At 38.9% G+C, this 24,688-nt stretch overlaps 1 protein-coding gene across 1 annotated transcript; it reads left to right on the forward strand.

The window, feature by feature from the left end:
- The first annotated feature begins 5,184 nt into the window (after positions 1-5,184).
- Positions 5,185-22,174, forward strand: ARPP19 (cAMP regulated phosphoprotein 19). Its single transcript, XM_008053937.2, has 3 exons — positions 5,185-5,245; positions 12,920-13,042; positions 17,840-22,174. Exons 2-3 carry the CDS (start codon positions 12,923-12,925, stop codon positions 18,008-18,010), a joined length of 291 nt encoding a protein of 96 aa, XP_008052128.1. The 5' UTR covers positions 5,185-5,245; positions 12,920-12,922; the 3' UTR covers positions 18,011-22,174.
- The last annotated feature ends 2,514 nt before the right edge of the window (positions 22,175-24,688 follow it).

Raw genomic sequence — 24,688 nt, forward strand, 5'->3', positions numbered from 1 at the left:
AAGCAGTAATCTTAAGTCACCATATTACTTGTAAATATCCAGTGAAAGTAACTGGATACTTTTCGCACTTTGCAAAAATAATGGGCTTTGGGGGCAAAAAAAGCACATGTATTTTAAGGATTGCAATAATAGTAGTATTAGGTATCACTTATTATTGTAAAATTTTATTGTGCAGTTCATTATTGCTTGAGATTTAGGAGCTCAGAAGAATAACAAACCCATGACTATGGTGTCCTGTCTTAAACACTGACATACTAAACTCATCTTTGACTTCTGGTGCACAATAATGTGCTAAATAATTTTTGTATGAAGTGTGGATTTCTAGAATATAAATGCTTTTACTTGGAACAATGTAATATGCTTCTTAATATTTAGCATAGCATTTTTTCTGTTAATGAATATCTACATTAAAAATTTCTTTCAGGTCCTTTAATTTAACTGCTGTCATTAATAAACCAAAATGTGTTAGGGATGTGATGTTCCTTGAATTGAGGATTGGTTGTAGATGTTAAGTGCCTGTGGCATAGACACTGTCCCTAACAATGAGGAAAATGTGCAGAGTCACTTCTGTGTCCCAATGGACCGAATTACCTGTTTCTTCTATTTGGAAGTTCAGTTAGATTACCTAAAAAATTGGGTTATTGTTGGTGCACCCAATTAACCTTTCAATTAAAGCCAAAGTTTTCAGCTAGAAATTCCTTTGTAGTTTATTTTATTTTATTTTTTGAATCAGAGTCTCACTCTGTCACCCTGGCTTGAGTATAGTGGCATGATCATGGCTCACTGCACCCTCAAGCTCCTGGCTCAAGTGATCAGCCACCCACGTAGCTGGGACTACATGCAACCACCACCATGCCTGGGTAATTTTTTGATTTTTTTTTTTTTTTTTTTGTAGAGATGAGGTCTTGTTATGTTGCCTGGGCTGGTCTCTAACTCTTGGGCTCAAACAGTCCTCAAGCCTTGGCCACCCAAAGTGCTGGGATTATAGGCAGGAGTCCCTGTGCCCAGCCTCCTTTGTAATTTAATGGTATGTTGTTGGGCCCTGTATGGAGTAAGAGCCAAATCATTATTTCTCCACCTTGAGTAGTATGTACTCTTTTGTTAAGAGAAGAAAATCAGACTTTTTTTTTTTTCTAGAGACAGAATCTCACTGTGTTGTACAGGCTGGAGTGCAGTGGCTCAGTCATAGCTCACTGCAACCTTCAACTCCTGAACCCAGACAGTCCTTCTGCCTCAGCTTCCCTAATAGCTGAGACGCCAAGCCTGGTTAAGTTATAAAAAATGTTTTGTGAAGATTGAGTCATGTTATTTTGCCCAGGCTGGTCTCAAACTCCTGGCTTCAAGGGATCCTCCCACCTTGACCTTCCAAAGTGTTGGGATTACAGGCGTGAGCCTCTGCGTGGCTGGACTTTAATTTTTTATTGGGATATTACATAAGTCTAAAAATAAGCATGAACTCCTATCTCTTTACTTTTATATACCACTCTAGAATGAAAATACAAACAAAGCCAGTCTAAATTTTTAATTCAGTGTAGTTGGTGTTTTGCTGAAACTAAATTTTCTAGTGTATTGAGAATATGTTAGTGATTGTTAAAGTGCTGGGACTTTTTGTGTCCGGCAAGTTAAAACTGGCCAGGTGGTGACTCAGTTCTCCTTTATAAGAGTAAGCTGTCGGGTCATTTAACTCCAGAGACATAGATAGATTTACATTTTAAATTCAGCTCCATTCTTTTTTCATCGCCCTGAATCACTGGGGTAGTTAGCTGAGTCTGTTAAAGTTCAGAGGCAAAAGTCACATAACACTGCTTAGGCTTAAGTAGATGTAGATACTGGATGGCAATTCCGATGCCCCAGAATATGCTTATTTTTGTCTTTTAGATTACCACTGAAATGAAGACAAAGCATTTAAAAGTTTTTAGCAGAGAGTTCATGGATTTGTTAACACTAAGCTAAGAGAGGCATATGCACTGGTCGTAGGGGCGCTGGTGAGAAGAGGCATGTGGGAACTTAAAACAGATCATTCTGATTTCATTGTGAGCTGCTTAAGTGCTTGGACACCCTGCTTTATGTTGGTGAGAAAAAGATGCCAAACTGTACTTTTTTTTTTTTTTTTGGAATCAGAGTCTCACTCTGTTGCCCAGGCTGGAGTGCAGTGGCACACTTATGGCCGCCGCAGCCTCGACCCACTGGGCTCAGGCAATCCTTCCGTCTCAGCCTTCCAAGTAGCTGGAACTACAAGTGTGTGCCACCATGCCAAGCTAGGCTTTTATTTTTATTTTTTTATTTTTTTGTAGAGATGAGATCTTACCAAGTTGCCCAGGCTGGTCTCGAACTCCTGGACTTAGGCAATCCTCTCGCCTCGGCCTTCAAAGTGCTGGAATTACAGACTTGACCCACCGCATCCGGCAACTATAAAACATTTTAAGGTCATTTATTCTGTTCGAACTGAGGACATTAGGCCCAGGAACACCCATCCTCAGGAGGTCCTGAGAATATGTGCCCACTGTGGTTGAATGATAACTTGGTTATATACAATTTAGAGAGGCAGACGTTAATTTTAAAAAACCATAAATCAATATATGTGAGATTTTCATTGGTCCGGCCTGGGAAGGAGGGACATTCCCGAATGGGGGCTTAGAAGTTACAGGTTGATTCAAAGATTTTTTTTTTGACTGGTAGTTGTAGTTTCTAGCTAAGAAATTTTGAAAATCAGTAGAGGAGATATTTTTGAAATAAGGATTGAGGCGAGGAATTCCAGGTTTGTTGATGTGTAGATGAAATCCTGCTAGGGAAGGGAGGAAGGAGAGTGGAGGACACATGTCTATACAAAGGGTACCTGGTTCACTACTGGGGCAGTGAGGGCCATCTAGAAGCCCAAACTTCACCTGCATGCACCCTTACGTAGGAAATCCTTACTTGTACACAAGAACTCTATAGTAAATAAGTCAATTACAAAAAAAAAAAAAGAGTTGGTTTACATGTTTGCATTTCACGTCCAATAATTTTCATTTAAACATCTCATACCAAAATATTTTGGAACATTGATATTCAGGCTTCAACTTGGAATGTGTATCTATTATAATTAGACTTGAATTTATCAACATTAATATTTAAATTTTGAAGAGATCTGAAAAAGTGAATTAGTTGTTATGCAGAGTCTAATTTTATGATCTAGTGTAAATTATAAAATAAAGTTCTTCAGTGGTTTTCATGACATATTCTTTGCTTGCAATGTGAGCATTGTGCTCCTGCAGGTCTGTTTCTTGAAATAGAGCAACTGGCCCGCATGGTGGCTCAGGCCTGTAATTCCAGCACTCTGAGGGGCAGATGCAAGAGGATTGTCTGAGCACAGGGATTCAGCCTGGGCAACTTGGGGAGACCTCGTCTCTATAATAAATAAATAAACAAGTAAATAAATAATTAGCTGGGCGTGGTGGCATGCACCTGTAGGAAGAATCTCCTGAGCCCTGCAAGTTGAGGCTGCAGTGGCCGTGATTGCACCACTGCACTCCAGCCTGGGTGACAGAGTAAGTCAGACTCAGAAAGAAGAAAATAGAGCTGCATTTCTTTTCTCATTTCATTTCCTGCTCCATTAAAAACAAAATACCCAAAACTTTGTACTTTATACACTCAACGATAAAATTTTCTACAAGTAGTTTTCCCTTTGCACAATTGTGCAGACCATAAAAATGTCCCACTTGCTGAAACCATGCAAAAAATATCTTGATCATTGTGAAAAGTTATGTATGTTCTCTAACTTTAATAAACGTTGTCAAAGTCTTTTTTAAAGTGTATATTGTTGATTCTTTTGTAAGCAAAATGTCAATGTATTAAAAACTTTTACTTTTAATGCATGACAAATGAAAAAATAAAAGTAATATTTACTAGGAAAAAAAAGCCTATATGTAGCAGGCTTCAGAGAGAATAGGTAAGTGTTTTAGAGGTTCCTGGAGTCTGGGAGTCCCCAAGAGATGGCTTTACAGAGCCATGAAATGCTTTGATTTATTTCTTTGTTATGTTATGTTATGCTTGAGTCAGTTTGGAAAACAAACTTTAGTATATAGGATAATAGGGTTATAAAACCCTGTCTTTATCGGCTTGTTAGGAATTTGGATTTAAAAAAAAAAAGATCAGTTTTAGTCCTTAATATTTTTTTTTCTCCCACAGCACTCAGCATAGTGCTTGGTGTTGTTCAGAAAACATTGGTTGAATGAATTTTCCTCAGAACTTTTCTGTTGAAACTGTTGCCAAAGTACTATTCCCATACAACTGGCAATACTAATTCTGCAGTTAAAAAGAGAAATAGGCCAGGCACAGTGCTGTAATCCCAGCACTTTGGGAGGCCAAGGACTGACGAGCACTTGAGCTCAGGAGTTCAAGGCTGCAATGAGCTAGATTGTACTACGGCACCCCAGCCTAGGTGACAGAGGTAGATTCTGTCAAGAAGAAGGACCAAATCATGGCAATATAAAAATGCTAGCTTAGATCCACTTAAGAAATCTGAATAAAACTAGATGGATATTTATATTTTTCACATATTCCGTGGCTTTTAATGTTTTAAAAATCTCAGTAGCAAGTGAGCTAGAGGGGTTTTTTTGTTTTGTTTATTTGTTTGTTTGTTTTTGAGTCAGAGTCTCACTCTGTCGCCCAGGCTGGAGTGCAGTGGCACGCTCACTGCAGCCTTGACTTACTGGACTCAGGCGATCCTTCTGCCTCAGCCTTCCAAGTAGCTGGAACTATAGGCATGTGCCATGACTGGCTAATTTTTTGATTTATTGTAGAGATGAGGTCTCACCAAGTTGCCCATGCTGGTCTCAAACCTGCGGGCTCAGGCAGTCCCCTCACCTCAGCCTTCCTAAGTGCTGGGATTATAGGTGTGAGCTACCACGCCCAGTGAGGTTATATTTTAATATTCTTCAAGCTGAGATGTCTTGGAAAGGATAACTACACTAAAACTGTCAAAATATTTCTCTCAGTTAAAAGATACACTTGATGCCTTCATGAATGGTGAGAGAGGAGAAACTATTTTAATTACTTCCATGTATCATCAGTAAAGAGTGAATATAAATTACTTTAACATTTTTCCAGTATCTTAAAAATAGACTTAATACTGGTATTTTCTGGGGCTGTTTTGGTACTACCTTTGGTCACTAAAATGCTCAAGAGTATTTTCTCTTTCTATTCAGAGTGAGCACAGCATGCGCCTTTGGTCTGTGTGCAACCATTGATTCTTAATGGTATAGAAGTATACCTCAGAAAAGTTTGTGTCTCTCTTAGCTATCTTTACAGTTTGCTATACAACAGTTTGTTAGATCTGCTTTTTTGTTTGAGAAAGATGTTATTACTAACCAACTTATATTCCTGAACCTGTGTTTACTGTAACATGAAATATTTCAAAGATAAACTGATGATGAATCTGTCAAGTGTGTAGAAGATTTCTTAACTTTACGGAAACAATTGTATTATATTGTATTTGTTCATTCAGTAGTTTTTTTGGTTTTTTTGAGTTGGAGTCTCACTCTTTTGCCCAGGGTGGAGTGCAGTGGCACACTCCCAGTCACCGCAGCCGCTACCTACTGGACTCAGGCAATGCTTTTGCCTCAGCCTTCCAAGTAGCTGGAACTACAGGCACATGCTACCACACCCAGCTAATTTTTGATTTATTGTAGAGAGGAGGTCTCACCATGTTGTCCAGGCTGGTCTTGAACCCGTGGGCTTAGGCAATCCTCGGCTTCCCAAAGTGCTAGGATTATAGCCTTGAGGCACCGCACCCAGCACATTCAGTAGATTTTTATTGAACACTCATTAAATGCAAGGCATTGGGCAAACAGCAAAGACTTGATAGGAGGACAACAGTGATTTTCCATAGAGGTTGATGCAGTATTGGTATCTTCCTGGCAGTATCCCAAAGGATTTGTTGGCTTTCATGAATCCTTTCCACTTATTCATCAATCAGTGCATCAGTGAACATATTGCTGAGCAGATAGAGGAGAATTTGCTTAGAGTGGTCAGATATTTATTGCTGATGTTGCTGTGTAACTCTTCTCTGCTGAAAGTTGAAAAGTAGTATCAGTCATTCAGACATAATTATTGTCAGTCCATAATAGACTACAAAGTAATCCTTAGTCATTTGAATGTCCTTTTTATATTTATGAATTATAGCCTGCCTACTTAAAGGATTTCTAATGTATTTCAGTAGTATAATTCACAGAAATGCACATGCCTACTGTTGGTAAATGTTAGGCCCTGTGCTAGGTATAGGATATACAGAGAGATGCTTGGGGGGGGGGGGGCGTATGTACTTGTGAAGAGAATATTAAAGTTTTTAAGATTTTTGTTTTATATACATCATGAACATATAGCTCTATAACGATATCCAGGTGTTACCAGTTTAGAACCCACTTAGCTAAATAAATCCACTTACATTCGAGCAAGATTGCTGTGTAACACAAAGGCTTTGGAGAGTAAAATTTCAAAACCAGGTTTGAATTTTTTTTTTAATGCTTTTCTTTGAGACAGGGTCTCTGTCACCCAGGCTAGAGCACAGTGATACAGTCTTAGCTTACTGCAACCTTGAAATCCTGGGCTCAAGTGATCCTTCCACCTCATCCTCCTTAGTAGCTGAACCACCAGCCTTGCACAATCATGCCTAGCTAATGAAAACCTTTTTGGTAGAGACTGAGTCTCATTATGTTATTTCATTAATTTCTGCTTTTTATTTTCTTCATTTTCTTTGCTATCCTTTGTCTAACTACTTAAGTGAGATGCACAACTCATTGACATTTTGCTTTCTTTAATAAAAGTCTTCAAGGGATACTTGCTGTATCCCATGAGTTTTAGTGAGCGTAAAATTTTTATTATCAGTGAGCTCTGAGTATTTTTTAATTCTCATGCCGTGAGAATTAACTATGAATTATTTAGTAGTGTTTTTAATTTCCAAATGTTAGAAACTTAAGTTTTTTTTATTGTTATTGCCTTGCTTTTTTGAGTCGAAGTCTCACTGTCACCCAGGCTAGTGTGTAGTGGCACGCTTATGGCCACCGCAGCCTCAACCTGCTGGGCTCAGGTCATCCTTCCACCTCAGCCTTCCAAGTAACTGGAACTACAGGTGCAAGCCACCACACCCAGCTAATTTTTTCATTTATTATAGAGACAAGGTCTCGCCTTGTTGCCCAGGCTGGTCTCAAACCCCTGGGCTCAAGCAGTCCTCTCACCTCCACCTCCCAGTGCTGGGATTACAGGCGTGAGCCACAGCACCCAGCGTGATTGACTTTATAACCTAGTGAATGAATTGCAGTCATAAATGGTAGTCTGGGTGAAAATAGTCAAGATTTGCTTTATGGCCTAGTATTTAGTAGATTTTTCAGTGTAGGCTTGAGAAAAATATGCATTCCATTCCCTAATTGTTGGGTACAAAATTAAAATCAAGAATCTTGACTGCTTTGTTTTATTTTTTTTTCAGCTATCAATAGTTCTATCCATTTTTGCTTTATATGTTTAGAGGCTGTTTTATTAGAGGCATGAATATTTAGATAATCTTTGTCTCTAATAATGATTTTTGTCAAAGTCTATGTTACCTGGCATTAATATAAGTGCACTAGTTCTGTTTTGGTCAGTATTTGCCTAGTTCCTCCTCCACCGCCATCCACCCCCAATGTTTACTTTCAACCTGTGTCTTTTTTTTTTTTTTTTTTACTGTCTTTTTCCCCTTTTGGTGTTAACTTCTGAATCTAGTTAGGAAATTGCAACTAGCAAGGACTTGGCATTATACTATGTATTTGGCAAGAAAGTTCAGGAATTGGTTAGTTTTTCTAGGACATAATATATGCTATAAATATATATTGTTATACATCTGTTCTAAATAATCTGAGTGATATTTTCAGCTGTAGATGATGTTTTGCCCAAACATTTTTAGTAGAAACTATTTTAATTTAATTGAGCATGCATTATATGTACATGTACCTGTAAATGTATTCCTTGTTAAGAAAATGAGACTGGTTCAGCCTGTAATCCCAGCACTTTGGGAGGCTGAGGTGAGTGGATTGCCTGAGTTCACGGGTTCAAGACCAGCCTGGGCAGCTTGGTGAGACCTTGTCTCTACAATAGATAAAAAATTAGCCGGATGTGGTAGCGCATGCCTGTAGTTCCGGCTACTTGGAAGGCTGAGGCGGAAGGATCCCTGGAACCCAGCAGGTCGATGCTGGGATGGCCATGAACGTGCCACTGTACTCAAGCCTGGACAATGGAGTAAGACTCCAACTCAAAAAAAAAAAAAAAAAAATGAGACTGGATGTGGTGGTTTATGTCTGTAATCCCAGCACTTTATTTTATTTTTTTGAGTTGGAATCTCATTCTATCGCTCAGGCTGGAGTGCAGTGGCACACTCACGGCCACCCCAGTGTGAACTTGCTGGGTTCCGGAGATCCTCCTGCCTCAGCCTTCCAAGTGGCCGGAACTACAGGTGCTCACTACCGCGCCTGGCTAATTTTTGGTTTATTATAGAGACAAGGTCTCACCAGGTTGCCCAGGCTGGTCTCGAAGCCGTGGACTCAGGCAATCCACTTGCCTTGACCTTCCAAAGTGCTGGGATTATAGGCTGAGCCACTGAGCTCAGCCAATCCCAGCACTTGGGGAGGCCAAGGTGGGAGGATCACTTGTATCTAGGAGTTTGAGACCAGCTTAGGCAGCATAGTGAAACCTCCTCTCTACAAAACAATTAAAAAATCAACGTAGTGAGGCCTTGTCTCTATGAGAAAAAATTAAAAAGTTAGCCAGGCGTCGTAGTGTGCGCCTATAGTCCCAGCTACTTGGCAGGCTGAGGTGGAAGGATTGCCTGAGTCCAGGAGGTTGAGACTGTGTGGGCCATGATTGTGACCACACCACTGCACTCCAACCTGCGTGACAAAGTGAGACCCCCACTAAAAATTAAAACAAATAAAATAAAAGAGACTTCTGTAAGAGGCAGAGCCTAAAAGTTAGACGGGGTTTGAACAAGAGCAAGGAGGACAGCCCAGGCAGGGGAACCAAGATGGAGAGGTGGAGATGAGCCTGGGGTGGGTAGGCAGTGCTGAAGAGACCAGCCTGGCAGGAGGCAGAGGCTGAGGTCAGATGGGTAGGCTGGTGTGTGCCCATTGTACCTGAAGCTTCCCTAGGCTGTTGGTGGCCTGATTAGAAAAATTTCTGGCCCTGCAGTAAGTGGGGAAAATAGCCTGTTTTGGCTACAGGGCTTTGAGAGCTCCCAGGATTTATCTTCAGCTGAGGAAGGCCCTGCCCCCTCCTCCCTGCCTCAGCTCCTTGGGGCTCTGGCCTCAGGCTGGCCTGGCCTTTCCCAGGGTGCCTGGCTCACAGCCCGGTGAGTCATCTTCCGCCCTGGAGGCAGGACACCCCATCTCACCTGACTTCATGCACAAAGGGAGCCCTTCCCCTTGTGGCTGGGTCCGAGGGAGGGAACGGACAGGAGGGGCTGGAAACAGACCCTGGATAACTTCTGTTCCCACGATCCCAGCCTCCTTGCATGCTGGAGAACTGCATGGAGATGAGGGCAGGGAGGCCTCACTTCTAGAGCACCTATTGTGCAGGTGAAGAACCGGGCTGGAAGGAAGTAATGTCCACTGCCAGAAGGTGGTAGTGCTAGGCCCAGATCATACAGGCCAATTCCCTGTGCACTGATCTGTTGCTGAGCACAGTGCAGACATTTTGAATGAAATAATTTTCAGAGCTGCACAGCTACTTGGAAGGTTGAGGTAGAAGAATCACCAGAGCTCAGGAGGTTGAGGCTGTGGTGAGCCTTGATTGTGCCACTGCACTCCAGCCTGGACAACAGAGGGAGACCCTGACTCAAAAAAAAAAAAAAAAATTTTTTTTTTTTAAGAAAGAAAATAAGAGAATGCCAAAATTGTGTACAACTTTTTTTTCCCTTATGTATGTCTGCCATTTTTGGCAAAATTAAATGTGGAAATTAAAGAAAGCTGCTACCTGCATATAAGGAATTCAATGGAATCTCTCATAGATTCAGGAGAACAATTTCAAATCAAAGAAAGCTACATTTGTAGTGGAATTGTAGGACTCTGTTAACACCCTTAATTTGAAGGTGGCTGTCAGTGTAGGGCCCTTTACAGCCAGTATCATTTTAAATCAGCTGTGCAGGGAAGCGCAAGAGTAGGCCCCTTTCCCGTTCCGCTTTTGAGTTGCAGCCCTGGGAACATTCTTCGCCTGCAGTAGACGCCGGCAGTAAAGGCTGAGCCTCAGAGATGCTGTGCGGTGAAATTGATGTTATTTCTCTGGCTTCGGTCATGAGCATGGTGTAGTCACACCTTGCATGGGTTTGATTCTAAAGTTAGTGAGGCAACAACTCACGTATATCTAAAATCACCCTCGAAGGAAATCCTTGAGGCCAGGCACGGTGGCGCGTGCCTGAAATCCCAGCATTTTGGGAGGCAGGGGTGAGAGGGTTGCCTGAGCCCAGGGATTCAAGACCAGCCTGGGCAATTTGGGGAGACTGTTGCTACTTCAATCAAAATATTAGCTGGGTGTGGTGGCGTGTGCCTCTAGTTCCAGCTACTTGGAAGGTGGAGACAGAAGGACCCTCTGAGCCCAGGAGGTCAAGGCTTCAGTAGCCAAGAACTTGTCACTGCACTTCAGCCTGGGCAACAAAATGAGGCTCTGGCTCAAAAAAAAGAGAGAGAGAGGAAAAAGAAAAAAATCCCAGAGAAGGCATAATTACATTGGAGTCTGTCTCTTCCATTCTCAGTAGGGGAGATAGTCACTTTTTTGTCCAATGGCCGAACAGCTAACTAGGGTGATTCGTCAGTTGAGGGCCGTCTAAGGTAGCAGGCTTGTGGTGTAGGGTGGCTGAGTTTTTAAGCATTGCAGTGATAAACAACATGGTAACTCCGAAAGATGCCCAAGGGCAAGAGACTAATGTGGGAATGATAGGTTTGTATCACATACCTCACACTTGATTTCTCTGGGACGTGCCCTTCTTGAATGGAATTACTGGCAGAATCACCACTACTATTTAAATTCTCTATATCTAGCTGAGTGCACATAGTTGAATTTTGTGTACTTCAAGTGAATAAGTGATGTGGCTACTGTAAAGAGACCAAAAATTAACATAGGTGTATGAAACTTTAGCATAAAAGAGGAAAGTGGAACATTGTGAAGCAGAAAGAGCATACTTAGAAAAAGAGGCCCCACAGCAAAAACAAAATATATTTGACAGCAAGAACTTTTTCCCCAAAATTCTCTAGAACTAAAAATGAAGGCATGACACATGAAGAAGTTGTTTGGGATGAAGGAAGATTGACAATTTATAAAGTGAATAAAACATAGAACATATATTTGAGTAAAATATATACAAAGACATTATTAAGGTTTTTTTTTCCAATTCCTAGATAGGAAAATTAATTGCTTGCTAAACAAGAACAGTAGGTTTGGTATTTATGAGTTTAACATTTCTGGTTTTTGACTGTTCATTAAAAACCTGGAAGAAGGCTGTGCGCAGTGGCTCACGCCTATAATCCCAGCACTCTGGGAGGCTGAGGTGAGAGGAGTGCCTGAGCTCATGGGTTCGAGACCAGCCTGAGCAACTTGGCAACTCATCTCTGCAATAAATCAAAAAATTAGCCAGGCGTAAGGATCACCTGAGCCCAGCAGGTCAAGGCTGCTGTTAATTTCTGATAAAGAATCTGAGGCAACAGAGTGAGACTTCAACTCAAAAAAACAAAAAAACCTGGAGGACTCAAGATATACAGGTGTGTGTCATTTTGCTGATCTTGTGTGCAGAGATGAGTTCACTAGGTAGAGTGTGCCTTGCCAGCTGCTCAGGCCTACCCACCTAGGACAGTTTTTTCTGGATTTTCTTCTGCAGTCCTTGTCATGAAGTGATAAACACTGGTTCCTTATAACGTATGACAGTTTGGAAGAAAAAAGACTAAATCAAGATTGGAGTTAAAAGTGAAGAGGCTAGGCTGGGCATGGTAGCTCATGCCTATAATCCTAGCACTTCGGGAGGCCAAGGTGAGAGGATTGTCTGAGCCCACGGGGGGGGTTCAAGACCAGCCTGGGCAACTTGGCGAGACCTCATCTCTACAATAAATTTAAAAATTAGCCAGCGTGGTGGCATGTGCCTGTAAGTCCAGCTACTTGGAAGACTGACGTGGAAGGATCACCTGAGCCCAGCAGGTTGAGGCTGCAATGACCGTGAGCGTTCCACTGCACTCAAGCCTGGGTGACAGAGTGAGACTCCAACTCAAAAAAAAAAAGTGAAGAAGCTGAAGAAATCGACAGTCCTGTCAGAAAACTGGTTTTTAATACATTAAAGAATGGGATCTATGACATGAACAGTTTGTCATTTTAAACACGACGAAAAATTAGGCAACAATATGTACAGGTGTGAAGATTGGCAAAGATAATGTTTCTCTCCTTTACAAATATCAGCGTCATTTATATTAATTTGTTCAAGGCTGCTGTTAATTTCTGATAAAGAATCTGAGGCATGTCATTATATATAATTTTGGATAAACAGGAGATCAAAAAGAATTTTTATATTTTAACGGTGTCAGGAAAATTCTCTAAAAATAGGCAAAGAACTGAAGAGTTCCATAGAAGGTGACTAACTATAAATGTATTATACATGACTGGAAAGTAATGGCAAGCAAGACTTCAGAGCTGAGCTATCTTGGTATTTTTATCCAGTGTGTGGGGTGTTACACATGCATCACAGCTATAATAGAGTTATCACATGGATCATTTGAAAAACAAGATAGAGATGTTTTAAAGGCTTCTGTGCTTGATTTTTTAGTTAGATGCTGTGTTACTTTGCATTCGACAACTGAAATCAGAGTCCAGATTTTAAAAGGTGAATTCTTTTAAATAACTGAGTTGTAATAGAGAAGTAATTTATTTAAAATTATTTCAGGAAATGGAAGATAAAGTGACTAGTCCAGAAAAAGCTGAAGAAGCAAAATTAAAAGCAAGGTATCCTCATCTGGGACAAAAGCCTGGAGGTTCAGATTTCTTAAGGAAACGATTACAGAAAGGGGTAAGTTCTCGTGTGTAATCTTTTCATACGTTTAAGCCCTATGAACTCACTGTGCCTACAGAGATTGTGGAATGAGTGTCTGCGTATATGGTTCTGTACCTTGTCAGGTGTGTCCTTATATGATGAATTTTTCCCTGGTATTTTACACTCTTTATTTTAAAAAGCATAATTAGAATCTACAACTCTTTAACATTTTAAATTATAAACTATTTCAAGTGTGTAGAATAGTACAGATAATGATAATAACAGAGCCAATGTACCTACCACCCAGATTTAATATTAATATTTTGCCATGTTTACTTCAGTTTTATTTTTGTAAGAAAGAAAATGTTGTAGATATAGTTGAAACTTACCATGTATGTGTATATATAACCCCCTTCCTTCGTCTCCAAAAGCAACCACTACCTGGTATTTATCCTTCTAACCATATTTTAAATTTTATCTACTTTAAAGATGATTCCTATAAAATAGCCAGAGGCTTTTTATTTGGATAAAGTGAGCACATTTTGCTATCTTCTTTATATAGTATGTTTCACAGTCAGAGTTTTTCTCATAGAATTTTAACATTGTAACTTTTGTAGTTCAAATTATTGGAAACATTTTCAAAAATTTGTCATGCTTTTTGAGGTAGATTTCATTATCTCAGTAATGAGATCTGAATTGAGATTATGCTGCCTATGTGTTCCTTAAGTTTTCTCTTCTAACCTCTTTCTTTATTCTGTAAAAAATTAGAGTTCCATCTTCAGCTTAAGCATATTTAAATTCTTTACAGGGAACAGGGAAGGATGAAATAAGATTTGTGGAAGAGAATTGCGTATTGTGAATGAGATGTCAGATCATGTTTCTCCTTAAATAAATCCTTAACTATACTAGTATTTGCTGCTTGCTTACAAAACCATGTCCATGTGTGTTAGCTATAGTTACATATGGATTGTTTCCCAAATAAATCAAATCCCAAAATAATATTTTAACAAATTATGTTTTAAAGTGACAAAAAACGGAATGGTATTTTTAATCTTATTGAAAGAATAGCATTGACAGCTTTGAAATATTAGGATGACAAAGAAAAATTATCTACAATGTATACAAATGTAAAACTCCTATACCATGAGATATATTCAAGTGGGGAAATTATTACAAAAATGATAGTTAATATCTATACTATATCAGAGGGAACTTTTAAGTACACAAGAAAAATACTAAGGTGCCCCTTTATAAAGGATTTTAATGGATGAAATGTAATTATTAAACATAGAGAAAAATGTTTATCTAAAATAGAAATCAGTGAAATGTAAATGAATACATAATATATATACAACTAAATTAAAAACATTTAAAATAATACCTATTGGTAAGATTGAAGTTTAGTAATACCAGTATGCTTTTTATTGTGTTTAAACTTTTTATAATTATTACTCTCACTTTGGAAAGGGAGCATGATCAAGGTTTATTAAAATGTTCATGTTTGAATGAATAATTTCTAAGAGTATAATTCAATATAAACTTAAATATATTTTGAAGATAGTCCTTACAGCTTTAACTATAATTAGAAGCAGAACCATTATTCAACAGCAGAAAAACAGTTAAATAAATTGCAGTAAGTCAACAGTTATAATTGTAATTATAATTAGTATATGATTATTTAAAAATATAAAGATCATAATATAGGGGAGGAAACAGAAAAAGCAAAATGAAGACTATGTTCATTATACATCTAGTTATGTGGAATGTACATGTACCAAGTCTAATAAAATGATCCTATCTGGTGTGTCTTAGTTATGAAATATATAATTTTCTTTGCCGTATTTGAATTTAGGAATTGACTGGTTATTAGTGTTTAGGTAATGTTTCCTTTGCTAATTTCCAACTTAACTTAGGCTAATAGGTTTTCTTCTGATATTGGGGCTATTGTCATCGTAATTTTCCTCTAGCTTTGACTATTAATGACTTTTCAAGTATATTCAAGTCAGAATTTATCTAAGTTGTATCTTGGAGTTAGTGTTGTAGATGTAAATAGTTGAGGATGAAGAAAATGCCACCGAGTCAAGAAATACATAGAATTTGAAAAGCGTGCTCTTGAATGATTCTGTATTATACCAGAATGTCAGTGAATAAGTTCTTATGTTTAATTTTTTTAAAAGTCTGGATCACAGAGTTCTGGGTTTTAGTTTCCCTCGGTCACTGATTAGCAAGCTTTGCATCTTTAACATCTTTAACAGTTCCTTCATTTGATAAGATTGGATTAGATATTGTTATTATTTTCCTTACTATATTATACTTATTGTTATTATGAGGTTAATCTTATGTGTTATTATTAGGTTTTTAACTGTGTGACCATGTACACAGTGACTATAAAGACTGTCAGAGCTGAGAAGATGTCAAAAGCAATGTAGCCCATGATTTTTTCATATTCGTGAAGTTTTTGAGGTCCCAAGAAAACTGAGAATCCAGTTTTAAGAAATAGGGCTTCAAAGTTAAACATTGTCACTTTAAGTGATCACTTAATAGTGTCAGTGCATTTATAGGTACTGATGTAAATATGACCCATAAATTTCAGTGGAAGCTTTTATAACATTGTCATCTTGATAATCCAAAATGTTCTGTTAATTTTTAAATATTTTTATTAAAAACCCACAAAACTTAGAAAATTGTTAAAGGCAACTAGTATCATCCTCTTAGACCGTCATTTGTGAATCCTAATATGAGAAATATTGATCTAGTTCACTTTTCTACCTAAAAGCATTCACTTTTTTCTCTTGACATCTTTGTTGTATCATTGTCTTTGCAGAATCTCTATGTGAGGATTCACTGCCCTTTGTGGTAACCTAATGCTTTTTAGGGCAGTTCTAATTGTTAAGCATTGATTAGTTTTTACCTCTAGGCACACAGATTTAATTTCTTCTCCCCAAGCAGAGTAGCCTGATCTACAGTTAAGTGAGATCCCCTTATGATAAACTTTTGCTTACTATAGTAGAAATTGAGCTTATTGAATTGAGGGAAATCTGCCTAAAATTTGCGCTGTTAAATTTCTCATTTTGTGCTTGTGACAAAATAAGAAATTTGGCAGCCTACTTTGTTCTCCCACAGAAGCTACTAAACTCAGAAGCAGCTCTTTAATACAGTACATGGGTTTTTTTCCTCTATGTTCATTTTAAAAAACATCATAAAGAAGTGAAGTTGTAGCAAGGCGTAAACGAGCCTGGTCCAAGTTTCCTTGTTACTGCTCTGTATGATACATGTATAGTGACACATGAGAAGCAATTTCTAACTTTAGATCCTTTGGCCATGGATCAGATCTAGCTTATCAAAGAATAGTCCCTGGAGGGAGGCAGCTGATGAGATTCTTTCCCTGGGCCAGTGGACAGTCTTATATTAAGCTGTGTTTCCAGCTCTTTCATTTTACCGCATGAGATCTCCCTTAAGTTTATGGATTTTTTTTTTCTTTTCACCCTTCTTTCAGGATTTCCTTTCTTTCTTTCCATTTCTTTTTTTTGAGTTAGGCTCTCACTCTGTCACCCAGACTGGAGTGCAGTAGCACAATCAAAGTGCCTCAACCTCCTGGGCTCAGCCTCCAGAGTAGTTGGGACTGCAGGCATGTGCCTCCACACCCAGCTAATTTTTTTTGTTTTGTTTTTGTAGAGATGAAGTTTGACTATGTTGCCCAGGTTGATCTTGAACTCCTGGGCCCAAGCAATCCTCCCATCTCAGCATCCCAAAGTCCTAAGATTACTGGCGTGAGCCACCAGGCCCAGCCCAGGCCCTCATTTATACCTGGGTTATTTCCTTTTGCTAACTTCAGACTGAGGTTAGATTCCCCTGCTTCAAGCACCTTGTGTCCTTAAGACAGTATTATAATAGTTGATTTACTTGACTGTTCATCTTTGTCTTTGATCCCATCTCACACATAGTTCCTCATGTACAGCAGGTACTCAGTAAGAGTAACCTCGGAACCTGGCAGATTCATTTGTTTGACTCTGGGATACAAGTAGATTCATTGTATTAATGTTGATCTTTGGCACGCATCACAATTTGTATTTTAATAAGAAAGAGCAACTAAAAAAAAAAGAGCAATAGTTGTACTTATTCAGTGTCGTTATTGGAAAAATGGAGGAGGTGTAGATTAGGGATGTGCGTTTTTAAAATTCTAAGTGATAGTTAATTTCCAGTGAGTTTATTTTTTCTTTTTTTCTAACATTTTTATTTTTACAATTTTGATTTTAGTGAACTGCTCAGATAAATGTGATTTGAATTCTTGCAGAAACACTTGTCCTAATGGACAGAATACCGGTAACTATATTAATAGTTTTAATAACTGTAGGATCGAGTAGGGGTGGGTGGCAACTTCCTAAATGCAAGTTGGCGAATTCTGTGTTTTATTTATGAAATAATTTAAGCAAGAATTTCAGCCTGGTTGTTTCATTAGCAAATTAAAAGTTTTTATTTCTCTCTGAGTCTAAGACTTTTTATTCCCAGATAGCTTGATGTCAAAAACAGAATGGTTCAAGAAAACCTAAAGAGGGGGTCTTTTGACCTCTCAGTTGACTTATGCTGGAACTCAATACAGAGGTGTAGCAATTTCATCTAATTGATATTTCCATTTACACTTTTACCCCAGCTTATTTTATACTGACGGGGTCACATCTACGTTTTATAATATTTTTTACTTCCTTGGATACCTTCTGCAAGAAAGGGCAACTAAAAAAAAAAAAGAGCAACAAGGTCTACATCTTAAATCAGTGTAATTGCTTATGAAAGCTTTAAACAGTAATCTGAATTCTTTTTTTTTTTTTCTTGTAGCAAAAATATTTTGATTCTGGCGATTACAACATGGCTAAAGCAAAAATGAAGAACAAGCAACTTCCTACTGCAGCTCCTGATAAGACGGAGGTCACTGGTGACCACATTCCCACTCCACAAGACCTTCCTCAACGAAAACCATCCCTTGTTGCTAGCAAGCTGGCTGGCTGATTAAAAGAGCTGAACTGCATGAATCTTCTAATTCCCATTATTTCTCCCTAATATGTTACTTATCTACATCTTATTTCCTTTCACTCACTAAGTCATTTGAAACTGACAGCTTTGCGGGTAGCAGTAGTGTACTGCTATTGTAAGGGGATATACATGTGTAGAGTTTTTGATTAGTTTAACAGTGCACTGATGGGAAGGACATGTTAGAGCAACATAAGTAATCTACTTGAAAATAATTGTATATATTATCTAACTCCTAGTGTAGTACCGGTTCCAACAAGTAACAAGCAAGTTTTAACATTTTTAATGTTTTGGCTTTCATTACTTCACCTTAATTATAGCTTTGTATGTGACTCTTATTTAATATAACCTCTATTGTATTGATTTATTCTGTATCCTGGATTTTGTAAAACAGAAGTTTAAGACCACAAGTTAGAAGAAAGGTCATTTATATCAAACACAAATAGATGGGGCTCCAATAGATTTGTATCTCTGCTTGACCTTGAATGGCCTTAAACCTGTTTCAGCTTTAACAGTAGAACTTTACTTGGGCAATATTTGCCCATTCTGGTGTAACTTATGTGACTCTAATGCTTAACAGCTGCCGTTGAAGCTAGTATTCTTATTCAGTTCTGTAGTGTTAGAATACCTTTTGTTGCTGAAGATGTGAATGAAGTGTGCATGTGCATCGACTGTTGAATTCACTTTTGTGCCATTTTTGTAAATACAATAGTTTTGCACAACCTCTCACAAATGTCTGTATTAATTTCACATATTAAAAAGTAGATCATGTGCCAATAAGAAGCACAAGAGTTCCTACACAAAACTATATCTTTACAGCATTTGTATAAGAATAGTTTATAATCTCGGGCTTATAGAATACCAAACTGAAATCTTTGTTTAGTCTGTCATAGACTTAAGGTTTTCATTTGTTACTAATATCCATGACATTCAGTGGCCTTGTGCAAATATGATATGTTGCTTAGGCATATCTTTTGTCCTATGCAGAACTTTTCATTTTGACTTTTATGAAAATTGCAATTCATATAATTTATATAAACTTTTTAAATGTAGAAACTTTTTACTTCCACACTCAACTTTGGAGACACTAGTGTAAAAGACTTCAGTATTCTGCCTTCTGTGCACCCCCCTGCCTTTTGGGGTTTTTTGTTGTTTTTGCTTCTTTGATTACCATTCTATTGGTGTGTTTGGTCTATATGGAGCATAGATGTCCATATCCTTACTCTTTAAATTTGCTCTGCTGAATGCTGTAATTTATAACACAATACTGGTGTTTTCCTTCTAACTTCTCATCTGTTAATTAACCACTCTTAATTTTTTATTATTACTAATATTTGAGAGTTGTTTAAATAAAAGGAACTTTATAATGAAACAAATAGTTCAAAGAGTGGCCCAAGAACGTGTGTCAAAATGAGCTGAATTTTGGTAAATAATTTTAAGTAATTATGGCGAGCTAAGTGAATTAGGCTTGTGACAATTAGAGTAATTTACATGACAAAACTTATTAATATTTAAAATAGGTATTGGCTTCAATAGGTGTCACTATCATAAAATATCGACTTAATTTTACTTGTAATTTATCTAACTAGAACCTTAATAGACTATTGGGACAGGTTTTTTGACTTGTACAGAGCCTCCCCTTTTTTGGATCCAGACATCTTTTCAGGATATTGGTTCCAATTCTGTGTCTGCTTTCCTATGATTTCCAAATCATAGTAGATGGTGCCTTGAACATAGCACCTTCACTTAAAGGCTACCTAGTGCTCTGAGGAAAGCTCCTGCTCTACCCACCCCAAAAGACAGAAAAGCAGCAAAATCAGTACTGTGCTCATTTGTAATTGTAAGGATCAGTTATGTATATATTTGTAATGAGAGCAACTAGGTTATTCCACAATGTGTATACTCATTATGGAATCAACTTTTAAGAATTAAAAAATATCCCAAAGTAGAATTCTATCTAGTCTTTTACACTCATGAATATTTGCAAGCTATCACCATTAAATTCACACATCAAAGAAAATTAATCGGAAAGATTAGAGAGACCATGTTATTCCTGTCTGTGATAGGGCTCCTCCTGCGGTTTGGGACAAGTAACATAACATCTCCTTAATTTTTGTTTTCAAATATACTGTTAAAAATATTTGATCTACCTCAAAACTTATTGAGGATCGTGAAATGCTGAGTAAGTGCCCAAAATAAAATATTGCTGATTATCTTTTTTATTAAAAATAAATTTCCTCATTAAGCCAACCTGCCTTCTATAAAGTCACAGTGCTTAAACCTCAGGATTTTTCATTAGGAAAGAGCTGTCATGAAGGATTTGCAGGTAAAATTGCTTAGCCTCCATTATTGGTGCTTAGGATAGAGAGGTTTTAGATTTTTCCCTTTTTGTTCTTCCCCAAAGCTTAGTTTGTTGAGGACATACTTGCAGGCTGTTTGATCATCAGTTGAGTGCAGATTTTGACGATGTGCTTAACTGCATTTCTGTGATTTCAAAATTGTAGCCTAAGAAACAACTGATTTTAATAATTGTCCTGTTTATCATAAATCAGTGTTAGAGTAAGCTGAAATTAGAGGTAACGAATACTTCATGAAAACTGGCTAAAGTCTAAAATAAATTACCTGTTTTATGTCCAGTAGCTCCCACTTTTGATAGTACAGTTTTGAGAAACATTAATAACATCTGTCTGAAATAATTACAGTTCTTGACAAATTGGGATAATAAGGATTGTTGGATTATTTCAGTGAACTGGAAGGATCATGTTTGTAGTATACAAGTTATTCAATAGTCTCGTGCTGTTGACCTTAAAATATGTCTTAACCGTTCATCATGGCAAGCCTGGCAAAGCCTCTACTTGATACTACTTCAACAGTTGGAATTAGTTGCTCTTTTTACTTGATGAAACAAAATACCTCTGAATATTTATGGATACTTTTTACTAAATCAGGCTTGTATTTCTCAATCCAAATTAGTGAAGCTTTTTCACAGCCGAAACGTAATACAGTAGTCCCACCTTACCCAGGGGGTATGTATTCCAAGACTTCCAGTGGATGCCCAAAACCTCAGATGGTACCAAACCCTTGATATGCTGTGTTTTTTCAATCTGACAACCAAGATGGCTACTAAGTGACTAATGAGCAAGTAGCTTATGGATTCTATGAACAAAGTGATGATTCACATCCCAGCAAGGACAGAGATTTCATCACACTACTTGGAACAGCATGTAGTTTAACACTAGGAATTTTTTACTTCTGGAATTTTCCATGTGATATTGTCAAACAGTTTACTGTAGGTAACAAACCATGGAAAGTGAAACTACAGATGGTGGAGGGACTACTACTGTATCCAAATTGAGCTCTAAAATTGGTGTTTGGTGGTCAGGAGCAGGTGGCCTGTGGAAGAGCACTTCTGAGCAGTTTCTCCATTGGCCTTTTCACATCCCCCAACTTTTAAACATTTTTTTCCACTTTTCATTTAACTTCTTTCACCATCTCTTGCCTCACCACCCCCCAACTCTGATAATTCCTTATAAGAGCTCACTGATGGCACTCATTAAATGGCATTTTGCACTGATTATTCTTAAATATCCTTTCCAACATGCCACAATTTAGGGCACATTTTTAATTTTCTAAAATAATATCACAATCTGAATAATGACCAACGTGAGCCACTGTTCCAACTCTAACTCACATGCACTGCCTGTCTTCCCCTATATCTCCTCCCCTCAACTCTCACCAGGCCTTGTAAAATTGGGATCAAAGAAATCTCAGTCATTGTTAATCTAAGGATAAAAACACTGATTCTAATACAGTTTTACTAGTTCCGGCATTCTAAGTAGGTAGGCCTACTGGTTTTATTCTGCAAATCACTGGTCATGATAGCCATTAATGTATTGTTTTATGTTACTTATCAACTATATAGCAGCTGGAAGAAAACATCTCACTTCCTTAATATTATGTCCTCAAATCTGTTACTGCATCTCTAGCATTTGTGATGCAATAGGACACTGTATTAAAAGGGTCAAGAGGAATGCCTTTTTGTTAAACATGTCTAGAGAGTTGGCAGTTAATGCTGAAATATGTTGAATAGCTCTTCCAAAATTAAACTTGTGAAATATACAAAAAATAAACGGATCTACCTAATTTCTATGGATTTAATTTGCAGTTTTGTCTTATTTAAGGGATATTGTTTTTCAGTATATCTTTTCTCAAATTGGTCTCTAGATTTCAGCTACTACTGTATGCAAGAAGAAATTGATATTATAGTCTTAGATTTTGTTTTCATTTCAATAATGTGTTAATGGAGTTCTAGCAGTCTTGTTCATTTGTAAAGGTTTTGCACTCAGGATTAAACATTTGCAGATTTTGAGTCTCTTCCATCGAATGTGTAAAACACTAATACAGAGGAGGGCCTTCAAGATGGCTGACTAGAGACATCTGCTACTTGCCTCTTCCATACAGAACTAAAATAGTAATCCCACCTCGGATAAATTAAGAGAACACTCTAGTTAAACAGAAGTGGCAGCAAACCCTTAAAGCAAGGAAGGAGAGGTAAGGGAGACAGCCTGTTTGGCTGGGATATGCTGGGAGCCTGTAGAGGCTTCCAAATGCAGCAAAAGGGTGAGTGAGTAACCCCAGCAGCCCCCATTCCCACTTGTAACTCCTGCATCCTAGCCATGGCAAAGTTCCTAGACTCATGCGGACCCTGAGACTACCACAGGGAGCCGCCTGGAGACCGAGCCAAGGCGTTGCTCCAGAGAGGGAGCTCGTGCTGAGTTCCACACACCTCCAGGCCCTTAAACAGCTTCAAGGTGCCATATCGAGAGCGTAGCCGCACCAGACTGCATCCTGCCCAGGGAACTAATAGCACTTGCATCTCCACATCTCTAGAGTCCCACTGACATTCTCTACCAGCAACCACCGCCGAGGCTGAGGCTGGCTCCTACCTCCAGTGCTGAAGCACGCACTACTGGCAAAGACCCCGCTGACCCCATTAGCAAAACTGCTGTGTATTTTCACGAGTCCCGAGGCAAACTCCCCCGCCTGTAGCAGGCGCAACTGCAGGCTGCGCGGCTGGGGCCAAAGCACAAGCAAAATGTGTGCTCTCAGGCGCCTGCATATGGCTGCTGCAACTGATCAACCCTGCCCTCTCAGTAGCAGGACAGCGCAGCCGCTGCCCTTGGCACCCGAACATTTTGCTTTGGGCCTGGGGATAAACTCACCCCTGCCTACCACGGTCAGTGTCTGCACATGCCACCAGGGGTCCTTGAGGACCCATGGTCCTGGCTCCATTCAAGCACACCGTCCTGGGGGCTGGGGACCGCCCTGCCCAGTAAACCACTTTTGGTACCTGAGCACTCCTCTCGGGGGCATGAGGTCAGGCCCCCCAACCTGTTGCTACCACCACAGCGGGTACCCCCCTGCTTATGCCACCTGTGGACCTTGGGACTTGCCCACCCAACCCATTGCAGCTACTGCCAACACCCGTGTAGACTATTGTGGCCAAGCAGTTAGTTTCACCACTGCTATTGTCATAGCCCATGCCATACCTGCTGCCTAGGAGCCTGAGAACCCAACTATGGCCCAGCCCATGGCTACCACTACTGGCATCCAAGCAAGCTGCCTGGGGGCCCAGGAATCAGCCTACCTGGACCCAGTAACGCTGCTGCCAGCATACACTGCCTTGGGGCCCAAGGATATGCTCAGCCTACCTCTGTCACCACTCGGGCCCAAGGACAGGCACACCTGGTGTCCCCATCTCCATCAAAACTTCACTAGAGTTCCACTAGCAGCTGCACCCTAAGTCACTGAGGAAATCACAGACATACTCAAACAACTCAACAGCACAATTCCAAATAATTACATTAAAAAGTAGGCAAAGATTATTCACAATAACAAAAACATGGAACCAACCATGCTGCCTATCAAAAGAGGACTGGGTTTTAAAAAACGCAGTACATACACACGGCGGAATATTACACAGCCATAAAGAAGGACAAAATTATGAACTTTGCAGCAACTTGGATGGACTTAGAGACTATAATACTGAGTGATCTATCACAAAACAAATAACCAAGTATTACCTATTCTCATAAGAGGACCTTGAACAACTATCATTAATACATAAGAAAAGGATTGGCAGTAGTGGGAAACTGCCAGGGGAGGGTGGGGGTGGAATTGGCAGTAGTGGAAGACTGCCAGGGGAGTGGGGACATACCTCATCAACACGGGTACCTGCATAATAAACATATGTATACCTAACCCTGAATTGTACCCCATATCTTTAAAACAAAAACAGTTTTTTAAGTGGGCAAAGGACATGAATAGGCATTTCTCAAAAGAAGAAATACAAATAGCCAATGTGTATATGAAAAAAATGTTCAATGTCACTAGTCAGGAATACACAAATCAAGACAGCAATGAGATATCATCTTACCCCAGTTAAAATGACTTTGATCAAAAAGACAAAAAACAGGTATTGATGGATATTGGCAAGGATATGGAGAAATAGGAACACTTACACACTAGGTGTAAATTAGTACAATTACTGTGGAAACCAGTATAGAGATTTCTCAAAAAACTAAAAATAGAACTGCCATAAAATCCAGCAATCCCACTTCTGGGTATTTATCCAAAGGAAAGGAAATCAATATGTCA

Source organism: Carlito syrichta, unplaced genomic scaffold (assembly GCF_000164805.1).
Source record: "Carlito syrichta isolate Samal-C Ts95f unplaced genomic scaffold, Tarsius_syrichta-2.0.1 Scaffold288883, whole genome shotgun sequence".
NCBI classification, from domain to species: domain Eukaryota; kingdom Metazoa; phylum Chordata; class Mammalia; order Primates; family Tarsiidae; genus Carlito; species Carlito syrichta.

Coding starts and splice junctions, on each gene's coding strand:
- ARPP19 (XM_008053937.2), top strand. CDS start 12,923: ATGGAAGATAAAGTGACTAGTCCAGAAAAAGCTGAAGAAGCAAAATTA. Junction 13,043..17,839: donor GGAAACGATTACAGAAAGGG/GTAAGTTCTCGT, acceptor TTTTTCTTGTAG/CAAAAATATTTTGATTCTGG.